Below are 14,627 nucleotides of genomic sequence, written 5' to 3'. Positions count from 1 at the left end.
TGGATAATAACTTCTGTTTGAAAAAGGCACATGTCAAATATGTGACAACAGGTACACTAACATAACCAGAGAAAATCAGGAAACTCAATAATTAGATAATTAGATGCATAACAGAAATCTTAAACACCTGGTGAGATGTGTTAGCTAATTTGTGGATTTGTAGAGTAATTGTTGCATTTGGAAGACAAAGTACAATGAATTTAAAATAATGTATTTTTCCCACATTAGTTTGCCCTTTTTGGTATTTTCCTTTCCAGAACCTGCACAGGTGTGAACAATTACCAGTAGAAAGAAATCTGATGTAACTGTTTGCAATCAGATTTTTGGCTTGCACGAAAACATAGCCAATGTTACTCACTGGGTACTCCTGAGACAAGCCGCAGTGGTCGCAGCACACGGAAAGCTCGAAGGGCTTTAACATCAAATCCTCCTGGTTTTCCCCCGTGACCGTGCAGGGTTGCTTGGTGGGCTTCACCTTCACTCTCTACCTTCTCATCTTTGGTCAGCATCTCTAGAGCAACACTGAAGAGTCTGCACCAAGAACAAAACATACAGAACTTATGGACTTTTTATGACAAACATCTATTGCCACTAAATTTAAAATAGGCTACAACGCAATATGTAACTTCTGCTCTGCTCATTACCCAAAGATGGAGGGTAGGTTGCTTGAACCTATTTCAGTAGCCATGGGCCTTAGGCTAGGTGACCTAGACAATGGCTAGTTAGTTGAAGGGCTATTGGGCTGTACGAAAATTTTATTTGTGAATATATAAGGACTTATATGGACGACAGAAGAACGGAGAAAGCATGGAGTTTTCTGGACAGTGTAAGTTGCCGTTTCACTTATGAAGATGCTGCTTACTAGTACTTTTCTGTATACATTGAACTTGTTTTTTTTATGTTACATCCTCATCATTTTTTATATATAAATAATATAATTTTGAGAGATTGTGCCAATGCCACATCTGCCTTCTTTTAGTCAACTAATTGATGTACAGGGCATGTCTTTAGTCAACCAAGAATTTTGCAGTTGCCTTCTGCCCTACAGCCCTGATATATTAAGCTTTTGCTTTTGAAAATGCTAATTTTCCTTAAAGGGCTTTAGTATTAAATCCACAAACAAATCTTAGTTACCGTACATTAGAGGATTTGAATCAGCAGTTAAAATAGCTTTAGGCATTTGTGTATTATAATAATTATTCCCTTGAGTGGTAAACAAAAAAGTCCTGCAACACTAGCAGATTCTTCCTCCAGAGGAAAAAATCTGAGACACAGCAGTGAAGCAGCGTGGCGAGACAGTGAAGCCATTTAGCAGCAAAAGCCAGTCTCTGCAGCAGAAGTAGCTGACTCTTCGTGTGACTGCACGGCAGATCAGGCCCCCATGCTGCATACAGACACGGATCTGACCCAGCTATGCACTGGACTGTGAAAGGGAAGGAGCATGGATAGTCCAAGTGTAGCACTGATAAGGCTACAGATAACATGAGGCTATGACAAGATAGGATTTAGAGCAGGGACCACAGAAAGGCACAAGATTAATATAGGAGCAGTCAAAATGCAAGGAGATAGTAATATGAAGTTGTAACAAAGCTGTAGCTGAGCCGGATTGGGGAGAGCTTGGCAAAGACAGTCAGAGACATGAAGTAAAGAGGAAATGGTGAGTCATTTCAGTGGTGGACTTATTCTGTCCTTTCTGGGTCATATACTGTGGCTTTATGGGGTTCTCTTAATAGCTCTCGCTTGCTCCGAGCTGGCTTAAACTACATTCACTTGATCAGGAATACTGTAAACTGATACTGACTTTAACCAATGCACTGGTAGGAAGAGGTCCAAGGTTTCTGCAAAATATCAGATACGTTTCTAATAAATGGACAGAACTGATCCCTGACCCAAAGTGCAGGAGTAAATGCTCTTTCCATTTAGCCACAAACCCTAAACACCACTGAACAAATGCACTAAAGCAGTAAAGTATTGTATATGTGTACTTGTTGTATACTTTTTTGTTTACTTTTTTTGTACTATTAATATAAATGTGTGACTTACCCAATGACAACAATGACAAAGTCCAGCATGTTCCAGCCGTTTCGCACATAGGCGTTTTGGTGCATCACCAAACCATACGCAATAATCTTCAGAAAGGTCTCAATTGTGAAAATGATGAGGAAGGCATACTCGACTGTTTCCTGCAACAGCAACAAAACAGGAGTTATTACTTGAGAGCATTATTCCCCTATGCACACCCCACAAACAAATGTACTTCTGTGTTGTTTGACTTGACTCAATGCTATGTAGGGTTGTCAAAAGTATTGAAAATTAGATACTAATCAATACTAAAACTAGCAATGAAACTAGTTGTGTCAATACTAAAAAAGTCACATTAACAGGACAGAAATGAACCTTTCCTGAATAGTTTTATAATGTTCTTGAGCTGTATCAGAACAAGTGTAAGACCACATAGACTAGTATATACCTATGGACCACTATGGCACCTACCTGGACCACTGAGGAATTACAGAGATATAAGGTCACATGCCGAGAAAGTACTGAGAGAAGTTGAAAATGAAACAACAACGACAACACCAGTGCTAGCTGTGAATTCTTTCAACTCCTATGAACACCATTTCAAAAACACAAAACAATTGTGGTCCTCTAGGACCAAGGACCTCTAAAAGCAGTGATGTAACTCTCCAAGGTAACTTTTTGAAACAGTTTGAAGGCACAAAAACATGGACAAAAAGGCCCAAGGTCGACTGAAGTTATACTGACCATAGATGCATCTGTAACAAATGTTATTAGGTATTATAGCAGCTCCCTCTGTGACAACTGTGATATGTGAGTGGTTGTGCATAAAATGGTGAGTCAGATGTTTAGGACAGAGCCACCTTTATTAGAAGACATACTGCATTGTTTACACTATCTAACAGTACTAGGGCTGCAATGTGTAATAAAGGTGTAATAAAATTAAATGAGGATGGAACAGGCAGGACACTTTTGGCAGAGAAGTTTTCGTAACAATAATGTAATAGTGTACATCGGTGGTTCTCAAAGTGTGGTAAGGGTACTTCAAGCAGTACACAAGTTCCCTATGGTGGATTTCTATACAGATCTTCTCTATGTGTAATTTGATCCACAATTTTGTCCTCCTTTGAGTTGAGTTCTTGTTTAGAAGTAGTGTAAAAATGGTGCCCTAGTTTAGAACTGATAAATCCAGTTATATACCTAGTTTAGATTTGGTGGTAGATGATAGGTCAAATATAATATAAGGGGTACCTGGAAAAGTTTATAACCATTGGTGTAAATAAATGATCACATTATGCAATATATAATATAATATAAGGAATATGAATGCATTTGCTGATATAGACATTGCTTGCACCATTATTCAAGCCCGATTGAAGTCCAAATGTACACAGAGGTCATGGGGCTATATTTCCTCAACAGTTTAGTGCAAATTGTGAGAAGCACTTGAAGCAGAAATGGCCTTTTGTCGCTCACTGAAAGGTTGTGTTAAGCTTTGGGCCCTGCCTCGGCGTCTGCTCTGGCCCTGGGCAGCTCAGCCATCAGTTCAGCATGAAGGACAGTGAAAGAACGTCAAGTGAGCCGTTTAAAGCAGAGCCGTGCTGCTGCAGTCATACGGTCGTTGGAATATGCATGGACAAAAAGCACCATCATTAGTACCATTCATATTGGTGATTTAGATTCTATAATGGGATGACGGCACACTCAGTATTCCCTTCACATACAAAATGCTTTCATGAAAAAAAGGATAATTCACAACCCTTCCTGATCATTTCTATCAGTAGCTCTGTCCTTGAACTCACTATCATCTGGAACCCAGCAATTGGTGGTTTAAAGTAGGGCTGGGCAATTCATCGAACTCAAGATACTAGATGCTAGTGAATGTGATTATGTCCTATTGATTATATAGTATTCTCATAAGAAATATACTGAAGGAAAATCCTCAGATATTGAACCGGATCACTTCTATTAGTGACTAGGCCTCAAATGTAGCAACATTACAACAAAAATCAGCAGTTCAGCTATTTTATCCGACCCCCCATCTGTATGAAATATAGAATGTTGTGATGCCATCTGAAATCCAGCAATGTATTTTTCTTGCATGAAGCCTAAAATACTATGGATGAAATTTCAATGTAAGGAAAAGTTGTCAGGACAGTTTTAACTTGACACAAGTTAATTTATGCAAATTGCCACTTCCTGGTTGTTGAAAGCATGTTTAATATAATAGGAAATGATAACCGTCCCCTTTCAATTAAACACCAATTTATTCATTCATCAGCGAAACGAAAGAGTGAGCAACAGAAAAATGGAACGAGGGCGTGACAGAGTGCACGCGCAGGCCTCTGGGAACCACAATAAAAATCTATGACTCATACCAGTGATGGGGCAGAGCTACTGTATTTTATGTCCTTCCCTGCACATACATGGATCATCATATGCTGTTTCTGCTTGAGTCAGTGGGAGCTTACGACGCACAGTGATATGAACCGGATTGTATGTGTGTAGTTCAGTGATGTAGCACATAGACTGTATAGTGCAACACAAAAATGGTGGCTCAGCTCTCTGACAGCGGACACTATAAAAATTAAGATCTACTCCTCTCTGTACACAAACATTAAGAATGCAAAATATTTCTCAACTATTTTTATTCTTAGATAGTCAGTTTGGCAGATAATTTATGCCTAATCAATACTAAAACTAGTATCAAAACTAGACACTAATTTGAACAAGAGTCAATACTTAATAAGGACAAATTTGGACCTTTCCTGAATCCTGAATTCTGAATCTATATCAGTACTAATTTAAGACGGCAAATATATTAAAGAAACTACTAATATTTTAGATAGAAAATTACTTTATATTGTATTATGAATGTGATATTAAAATTGGTTTAAGTCTTTCTCTTAGAATCAAAATCTTTGCCAAAATACAGTTAATTCCACTATCAAGACAGGAAATTTTCAGAGATGCCTTCTCTAGACTAAATTCAATTGAGTTTATTTGCTGTACATTGCACTACAGTTAACTCCCTGAGATAAAGCAAAACATCTCCAGTTCATCTCCAGTGAGTATAGAGATACAGCAGGAGGCTCAGCAGTACAGAGAATAAACAGATATTGCCCTTGATGTTGTTTGTTGATGAGGGTTTGGCCCAGTGAAAAAAACTATGAAATATGAAATATGAATGAATTCTAGAGCATGATTGCGAAGGTTAATAGAGGTCTAAAATGCAGGTAAATGTGTTCAATGTGAGGAAAAATCATGATGAATTATTTTGGCATATTGCCCAGCCCTGACTACCTTGTTAGCAGATTTTAAGAGAAAAAATTTGTTTGCAGATGACACTACGCTAAGTAATAACATAGTAACCTGCAGTCTACAAACTGCAATTTTGACTGCCTAAGATTTTCATTTGGGTGCTTACATGATTTGGGTACTTATTTAAGCCAATGTAATATATTGTTCTTAAATTGCTTCAACTATAGGGGGCTAATTAAATAACTTGGTTACTTACTTTTACCTTTACTTTTTTGATATACCATTCATACTCCACAGTACACACTTATTCAAGAAAGAAAAAAGGAAATAATATTTCAATAATGAGTTTTATCTATTGAAAAAGTGTTTATTTGATCATATGAATTAAGAATTTAGCTTATCTTTAAGTTAAAACAAAATGAGTTAGAAGTTTATAAGTTTAATTAATAAAAAGCTATTAAATAAATATTGGCTTCATAAACTACCGGTAGTCAGAGTAAGAAGTCTGTACTTTTAAGAATCTTCACAGTTCACTTTAGTGGCCGTTTTCCATCTAGATTTATTTTCTTTTTCACCTGGGAAAACGGCAGCTTCATTTAAGTAACTAAACACACTGTACTATTTAATCGGTGTTTATAGTGAGGAGAGAGGACACCGGAGAAGAGATGTGATGAGGATCTGTCAGGTGCACCAAATTTTTAGTTCCACCAGGCAAAATTTTAGGCGCACATGTGCCCACATTGGTCGCAATCTGTAGCCCTGGATTTCAATAAATCTTGCAGGTCAGGGTATTACAAAATTGTGAACTAGGGCTAAATTATTCATCTTAAATTATCATGGCCATAAAACACGGAACCCAAAATTTACCTTGATGAAAATGATAGTATAAATCTCAAAAGCTTTATCAATCTGAATCACTATCTCACTGACAGTTGGTAATCCATTTAACACTGCACTACCCAGCAAACAGTGACAGGGCTATAAATGAAACAATATACAATAACTCAAAATAATGAACAGTGTAAGATTAAATTATTGCATGCTGTCATTTGATAAATCATTTCTGTCAACATATCCTTCTCCTTTAGCACTCACAACATGACCACCTGAGCTTTATGGATGTGCGTGTTAAAGTGTGCGACTGAGCCAGGAGGAGTCATGAGTCACTGACACCATGTTTGATGTGAACACTGCAAACACTACCAAGCACCATAATACAATACTACTACAACCACATAGAATATATGGATAGTGTGTATATAAGTAGAAATGGAATAAGAATAAGTTTGCAAACATAGAGAAAAATGATTTGAATAATTTAAATCTTCACTGTAGATGTTTTAATGTCATTTTGTTTTCAATGTGAGTAGACACAGGGAGCAACTTCTCTCTCCCTGCCTCACCTCCATCCCCCCTCTTTCATCCATGTTCTCCTCTCTCCTCTGTCCCTTTGACTGACCCCGTACATCAGTCAGTAACATCCAGCCAGGCCAGCACTGCTCACAGCTTCTCTACTGCATGCCACATGTGCCCATACGACAAACTAGTAGTACAGCTGATAGCTGGACAATGCAATACAAGATTGAGCCCTAACCCTTTATTTGAGGAGATCAATTATATAAGGGGTTTAAAACATTACACATTTCCCCCCATCCACTTCCCTTTTGAACTCAGAGTAGTCATATGACCCTCAGAGTGAACAGTCAAAACTGTCAGGTATGATAAAGAGACTCAAGTCTGAATAAAAGACATTTTAAAGTGATTTGAATCTTTGTTGTTGTACTTATTTATCCATTGTGGGACAAATAAGGGTTCTTTGTTCTTATCATTTTGACCACAAATTAAGCTTTTCTAGCCCTGTTTTTTTCAATGTAGTCCAAGGAAGGTGTAGGTTATTTATTTATTTATTGATTGATTGATTAATTGATTGATTGATTGATTTATAACATAACAGGTGTAGAGTATTCAATGTTTTAGATTTGCGTGTACAATCGTAGTACATAGTAGGAGTAGTAAAACTGCCACACCATAATAAATTTGATTTAAAACAGACCACACAGCACACACTAAATTACACATTAGCGATAACATTAGCGAGGACAGTGCAAGTCCCCAAATGAGCAGTTACGTTAAGTGACTAAACACATCCTGCCTCCATCATCTCCACAGGAAGCTACTGGTGCCAGCCGTAACAGAGCGCCCGCCAAATGCTCCCCCTCTCACACATGTAAAGATTAACACTTCCACAGGAGGCCAAGCGCTGACATATGACATGTCATTCAAGGAGATATTTGTCATCAACAGAGGGCGGGCGTATACATACGTACACTATCCATGGGTTTGAGAGTGATGAAAAATGAGCATAGTTGCCATAAAAATTTGCAATTCAATACAAAATATGATATCTTTTGAATCATATTTTAAATTATATTCAAAACATTGCCTATAAAAAGGAAACTGAAACCCATGAATAGGATTGCTGTTTAAATGATAAAACATAACTTTTGCATTATTCTTTCACATTAAAGAATCATCCTTAATACTAGAGACGTGAGAGATTTTTTTTTTCCTTTTTATCACAGCCTTTATAATTGTGAAAAATAAAATTATGTCTAAATAAATGCATAATACTGTGTCAGAAAGTACTGAAATACAGCCCATTCCAATCCATACATTTATCCATGTCCTAGCCTTGTTTTTATGTCATTAGATTTATGCAATCAGATGTCTTTTCAACTGACAAACCCACAAACACATAGCCAGCAGGTGAAACCCCAGCCTCTTGTAATTGATGTTATTGCAAATAAAGGTTCAGCTAAAAGGCCCTGACAAATTCAGTAGAGCCTTGCTTCTCACATCCAGCCTCCTCCCAGTGATCGTCAGTGACAGAAGCCAGTGCAGCCTCTCAAGCCTCTGTGCAGCTGATGTCAGACCACAGCACTCTCCCACAGTGAGCACTGAACACACACTGGCTGCGAGTCACAACTTTGGCACTTGGATTGTACTTTGGATTCACATCAGATATAAACGCCATCTTTATCTCTTTATCTTCACTGCTCATTTGTGCCACTGCGTCTGTGCAATTAATGGGAGCATATGCTTATTGCAAAACAACACATGAAATATATTAGCAGATAACGATTTAGATTTAATCACTATTCATGTAGACTTAGTTTGTTTATATTCTCTGCAAGTTCTCCTCAAGTCATCTCCTGCTCTTGACAGTTCACTCTTTACTGTGATTGGTTAAATCCCCCTGTCAGTCATACAGAGCATAAGAGAGGCTGACTAATAGGAGGAGTGGATGGGAAAAGGGTCTTGTGTTTCAGTCTAGAGCTGAATTATAGAGAGCAATACTGAATCACAATACGACAATATCACCAAAATATCACATCGTCAAATGGAAAAGATCACAATTATATTTTTATCACTACATTGCCCAGTCCTATAAGAACTATACTACAGCTATCTTGAGAGCAGGACCCGACTCCCTTCCTGCTCCCCTTTCCTACGCTGGCTAGGATAATCTGCATATGTAACATAATATGCCTTTTATACTATATTGTATTCTGAGGTTGTGGTATTGAAACAGACGACAAAACAAGCAGGCCCAGATATTATTAACCAAAGTCAGTTTCATTCAAATACATTTCCAAGGTTTACTAAAAAGATCATTGTGCTTCATTGCTTGAGCCTTGAACAATAGAAATCTTGCAAATAGGGCAGGGCAATAAAAGTGTTTTGCAGTAGTAAAATTAAACATTAAATAAAAAACCCTCTCTACATTATCAAATTATAAATACCGATTTCAATAGATAAGATAGAAAGCATAAGTACATAAAGCACTTAAAAGAACTCTTGTTATGTTCTCTTACAGTAAGTACAGTGCCAATCTATGCTCATTTGTCCCTATTTTTTCTAGCCATGTCCTCACCATTATGCAATAACACAGACACACACTGCATGTGGTACTAGATACAATTCACTGCGTGTTTCTTTACGATGGATCAGACATGAATCACCATGAAAAGGTCACTGTTTTGCTCATGTACCTTCATAAAATCTGCCCGGGGATTTGAGTCTCCAACAGATAAGTCACCATTGACCTTAAAGCAAAGGCAGCGGGTCAGTCTCTTGTCCGTCCCTTAAACAAGGTGGCTGTGGGAAGCAGTCACATGCACTCCGTGTCTGTGCTACTTACTGTTAGACTGAAATGACTAAACCAATAATAGGCAAACAGGAGGAAAGGTCTTTTTAATTACACATTAAGTATGATTGTATACCAGCCCTTAGGTGGTGGAACAACCCAATATTTTAGCCCTTTTCAGCCTGGGGAGTTAATGGGCCTCTGTATAATTACCTACTTTGGTTAATACAGCTTTTGCAACAAAGACTGCCAGACTAATGCTACTGAGATCCCTGTTTCTTTGCAATATGTCTTCTCTAAACGCTGGTGTTTTGCTTGTTTCACTAATGGTGGTTGATTGACCCTTGCTCATTTGATGATTATATACTGCATTTGCCTATATCCCTGTAGAAAATACTGCTTGGTTTGCTACCATGTGATCATTTTAATACCAGGATTACACACGAGACCCCTCTCTTCACCTGGTCGACAGCCCAACTCAGAGCAGCAGAGCGCAGGGCTGTGAAATGACAGTACCAGAGCTTTACTTTAGACACTATAGAAACCAGCTCAGCATTTTATCTATATCACGCCCCTCTGGTGACTACAACACACATACGAGGGCCAAGCCAGCACACCTGCCCCACAATGTGTCTTTTGTACTAAAGCTGCTGAAAATAGGGAAATATAAGGAATAGGAAAATATTCTGTTGATGCGACAAAATTTAAGCCAAGATCTGTATAATAGTTATAGCCAGTACATAAGGGGTCTCTGGAATATATTTAAACAATAGGAAATGTGATGTAAGGCTAAAAAACTTTTCAGGAGACCAAGTTACTACTGAGGCTGGAATGTTCGACAGTGTGGCATTAGACTTATCAGCATGAAAACAAGTTGGTGAGGCAACATAGCCAAATTACAGGTAAGATGTGGAGAGGTGATTCACTCACAGCAAGAATGGTCCAGTAAAGTTGCATACTGCACCATTAAAAAGACTGTAGTTAAAGGAGAAAGATATGGTCCTACACATGTACTGTGTTTAGCAATTAGTGGTGCCTTTGTCTTTTGTTATTAATCTTGTTCATGCACCATATAAAATACATTATTGCTGCTTAAATGACTGTGGTAAATATGGATCACATAACACAGCCTTACAGAAAGTCTAAACGAGGTTTTGCTTCATATAGTTCAATGCATTTTATTAATTTAGAGCATCTATGATAAAAATCCACATGTCCATTCCTCTGAGAAACACAACTATAAATGTGATCTGAGGTCTAGAATAGACGTATAAACTATATAGTGTATAGATAAAAGTAAACATGCATGATTTATGAAGATGAAAAGCTTTTGCTGCATAGTGCATACAGTATCAGTCAAGAGCAATTTAGACACAAAACAACAAAAAAGAAGGAAAATGTATCATGTTTGCAGAAGTGAGAAACATTGTCTGTGTAATCATTAAGAGGTAGGAATTTGATCTATGGCAAAACAAATTTTGTCCAGCTGACTTAATTTAACCTACTTCTGTCATTTTATATATCTAAAAATACTCACATTGGAAAAGCAATATCTGATTGTAATAAGATCATGCATAAAAACCACAGGGTAAAGGAGAGAGGAACAATTTAAATCTTGAACACACACATTTATTTTAGTCTACAGATATGCTTAAGTTGAAAATATAAGGGAAGGCAATGTCATGAAAGCAGAGTAAATTGATTTCTTTACACAAACAAAAGGTATTCATTTACCAACTGTTACATGGCTACAAATGCAACCCGACACTCACAGCCCCTCTCTGTACGAACTGTAAACTAAGATGACAGCATATATTACACTCCTTATATCAGACAGTGTAACATCCACAATGTCCTACTTTTGCCTGATGTAGCACAATGTAAGCAAACACCTTGAGGTCACCCTCCAAAGGTCAAACATGGCAGGATACCTTCACACTCTCCACTCTCCACCACATACACCTTGAGCTCTTATAACAGTTCTGTTTCACAGCTTGTTTTTTATGGATCACAAGTTTACATTTTGGGAATCATAAAATGCAATATTGATCTAAAATGTGACGACTGACTTCCTGTTCAAAACTGCAGAGCTGAGTGAAGAGAGAAGTGGAGAATGGCTACTGAATATCTTTGAACTCTATGTGTATGAACCAGAGTCTTAAACTTTCAAATAATCGCACAGGGCAGTGGGTGTGTAGGGATAGGTGAAAATAGGCATTTTCTGACAATTCAAGCCTTAAACACTGAGAAATGCACGATTATTCAACCACGCATGAATAACTTTGCATATGCTTAAGAATACGGAACACCATTGTAACATGGTTAAAAGCTCATAAAAGTTCATTTTATGCAATTTTTTAAAGAAATACACCAGCTTTTGTGTAACACGTGGCTCTCAAACTGTCTCTGCTGGCTTTTGCCAATATCTACCGATAATTTGAAACACGCCCATGAAGTAACAGCTGGATCTGCCATATTTGCTGTATTTCTCTGGCTTTTTGAAGAGTGTACTCATCTTCAGCTGCAGAACAATGCTTACCACACTACATCACCCATAATCCATCACAGAGACATAATGCAAAAGATGCAGTAGCAAGAACATGGTGCAGTAACAAGAAAATCTAAAAATAGTAAACTGAATAAAAAGTACAGAAATGTTAAGACATGATGAAGCACCACAGAGGATGGATGTCAGAGAGGTTCAGAGTACAAAGAGACTAGATACTTCAAAAGTGCCTGTGAAAGCAGTTTACTGAAGGATAATTTTAAAAAATAAATAGCTTTCCATGGACAATTGTGATGGTCTTTATTTTGGTAAATCGACTGTTCCCTCAGCACAGAATGAAGAACGATGAAAGGAGAAACAGGACACTCACCAGGTCGTGGTTTGTGGAGTTGGAGTCATCTTCAGGGAAGGGAACATAGACAGCTAAGGCCATGCAGTTTGCAAAAATAGCAATCAAAATAAAGATATCAAATGGCCTGGAGAAAAGGGTTAAGGAGAATAATGAAAGAAACACGAGAAAACAATGCATACAATACATAGCCAGTAATTAATAGATGTATTTTGGTTAATTTTATATTAGTATAATTATAAAAACAAGAGTAAACTTAATATCACCTTATTGGTATAAAGGATACTTCCACTCCACCAGACTGATACAGGCCCTGCGTATGGGGTTGTTGAGGTTGAGGCAAAAGAGTGCCCGAGGCGGCCTGCTGTTGGCATTACTGCCCTGCTTCTTGCTTTTGGCATACTGCTGCCTTTTCTTCTGTGCCAGAGCACCCACAGGGATGGTGCTGGACACAGGGGCAGGTGCAGGGGCAGGTGCAGGCGGAGGTGGCGGAGGGGCTGGAGCCGGGGTGGAGGTGGGGTCTGGGGCGGGCCCGGTGGCGCTCATACTGCGGGTGTGCTTCGATGAGGGGCATCCAGCAGCATGGACCCGCCAGGGCAGAGGGACGGGTGAGAGCGGGGCACAGCTGTTTGACCAATGAGCTGGCACGTCACCAGGGCCTCAACCTCGGCTGCTGCCAGCATAATTTGCCTCTGAGAAAAAACAAAGATGAAGGTGAGTTAGTACAGATGCAATCCAAGAAACACACCAATGACTAATTTATTTAATTCAATTGCAGTTATTCATGTGTCCTAAATAGAGGTAGGTTACAAAACATATTTCTCAGCACACTCAGCACAATGCTCTACAACGTGAGAGCCTGTCACGAGCAGAGCCATTACGGTACCAGGACAAATGACATTCAGGTCACTCTAAATGACAAAGCAGAGTAGTGTAAAAGGCTAATGCAGAGCTGCCACTGTCAGGCATCACTCCACACTGTCATCACTGAAAGTCCTTGAACTGCAGCAGGCCCACAGCAACAAACACCAAAGGTCACACTGCACTAGAACAGGGAAATCATCTTTATGTTCGCACACAGAAAACTAAGTGTGTTTTTGTAATTTTAGACTTGAGTCACACGACAGTCAGCCCATCTCCTCTTTGTGTTGTGATGCTGCTCTGAAGAAGCCGACGCCAGTGCAAACACGGCTAGAACAAAGCAAATGAATGGCTTTTTTCACCGGAGCTTCGCTATGGACAGCATCAACACACATCTACATAATAAGCATGCTTTCCCAATGAGTGATTCGTGACAAATTAAACATCATCACACGTCCTCACATTTCTCCTTGGACGCGATCAAGGTAGGATGCGTAACCCGCTCTCGTCTCTCTGCCGGGAGATGGCTCTGTCAAATGCTTTCCATGAAAAAAAACAAAAAAACATCTGGTTAAGCGTCTTGACATCCGACCCCGATCACGGAGCTGGTCAGGTATTGTGCGGTCCACCACCTGTCGTGTTTGTTAGAGGTGGGCTTCAGTGTCCACGGCGTCTTTGTGACAATTAGCTCCCCTCCTCCAAAAGAGCCCCGCGAAGCTCAGCGCGTCGAGAGCAAAGTGGCCATTAATATCGCCCGTCGCCTGACAAAATGACTAAAAGCACAATGTACTCATCGGGAGGAGAAACGCTGCTAGGCTAAGCTAACTTCAAACCTTGTTGAGTCTGTACCTTTCCTGAAGACTCCACTGTTCGGCCGCGGTCTTCTCTTGTCCAATGATCTCGTCCACAGGGGGCTAAATCCAAGGTCCGATTTGAAAGAGAAGAGGGTAAAAATCATGAGGACACATCCAGAGTCTGCGCCTCAGTCCAGCTCCGTCATGGTGATGGGAGGAACAGGAGACTGGCGAGTGCGCACCAGACAACAGAGCATCCTCGTCCCAGGCATATCGTCACGGCGTCAGCGCACGGGGCAGGGGCAGATGTGTGGGGCAGATGTGTGGGGCAGAGCTGTGAAGAGACCCCCGTCTGCTCCTGTATCAAACTCACACCTAGGGTCAGCGTCTTCGCATCACCTGGGTCTGTATAACCTCAAAACGACATATCAAGTGCACCATGCTCCAGTCACGTGAAGGTCACTCAAACCACCAATCAGAGCAACACCTCCAAAGGATCACATGCTTTTCTCCCTACTGCAGAAAGTGTGCAGGCCAAGTTATTTTTTTCAGTCATCTTTATTCACACAAGGAGAGCCCAATGAGAGCCCTAGACTCAGAGCAAAGAAATATAAATAAAACAAATAATTACATAGGTCCATTTAAAAGATTAAAAAAGGTGCAGGTGTGATAAATGTTTATCACCAGACA

The 14,627-nt window shown here is 39.3% G+C and overlaps 1 protein-coding gene across 7 annotated transcripts in view; it reads right to left on the bottom strand.

The window, feature by feature from the left end:
- Nucleotides 1–14,258, bottom strand: part of cacna1da (calcium channel, voltage-dependent, L type, alpha 1D subunit, a) — a 45,011-nt gene extending 30,753 nt beyond the window's left edge. For all 7 annotated transcript variants that reach the window (XM_055222167.1, XM_055222169.1, XM_055222170.1 and 4 more), the window contains exons 1-5: nucleotides 13,993–14,258; nucleotides 12,569–12,974; nucleotides 12,304–12,409; nucleotides 2,044–2,183; nucleotides 359–531 (exon numbers count right to left, since the gene is read on the bottom strand). In XM_055222167.1, the coding sequence (XP_055078142.1) occupies nucleotides 359–531; nucleotides 2,044–2,183; nucleotides 12,304–12,409; nucleotides 12,569–12,828 (679 nt within the window). In that variant the 5' untranslated portion in view covers nucleotides 12,829–12,974; nucleotides 13,993–14,258. The remainder of the gene's footprint in view (nucleotides 1–358; nucleotides 532–2,043; nucleotides 2,184–12,303; nucleotides 12,410–12,568; nucleotides 12,975–13,992) is intronic.
- Nucleotides 14,259–14,627: the final 369 nt, after the last annotated feature.

Source organism: Periophthalmus magnuspinnatus, chromosome 5, assembly GCF_009829125.3.
Source record: "Periophthalmus magnuspinnatus isolate fPerMag1 chromosome 5, fPerMag1.2.pri, whole genome shotgun sequence".
Taxonomy (NCBI): Eukaryota; Metazoa; Chordata; class Actinopteri; order Gobiiformes; family Gobiidae; genus Periophthalmus; species Periophthalmus magnuspinnatus.
This window is presented reverse-complemented; position numbering and strand designations above follow the sequence as displayed.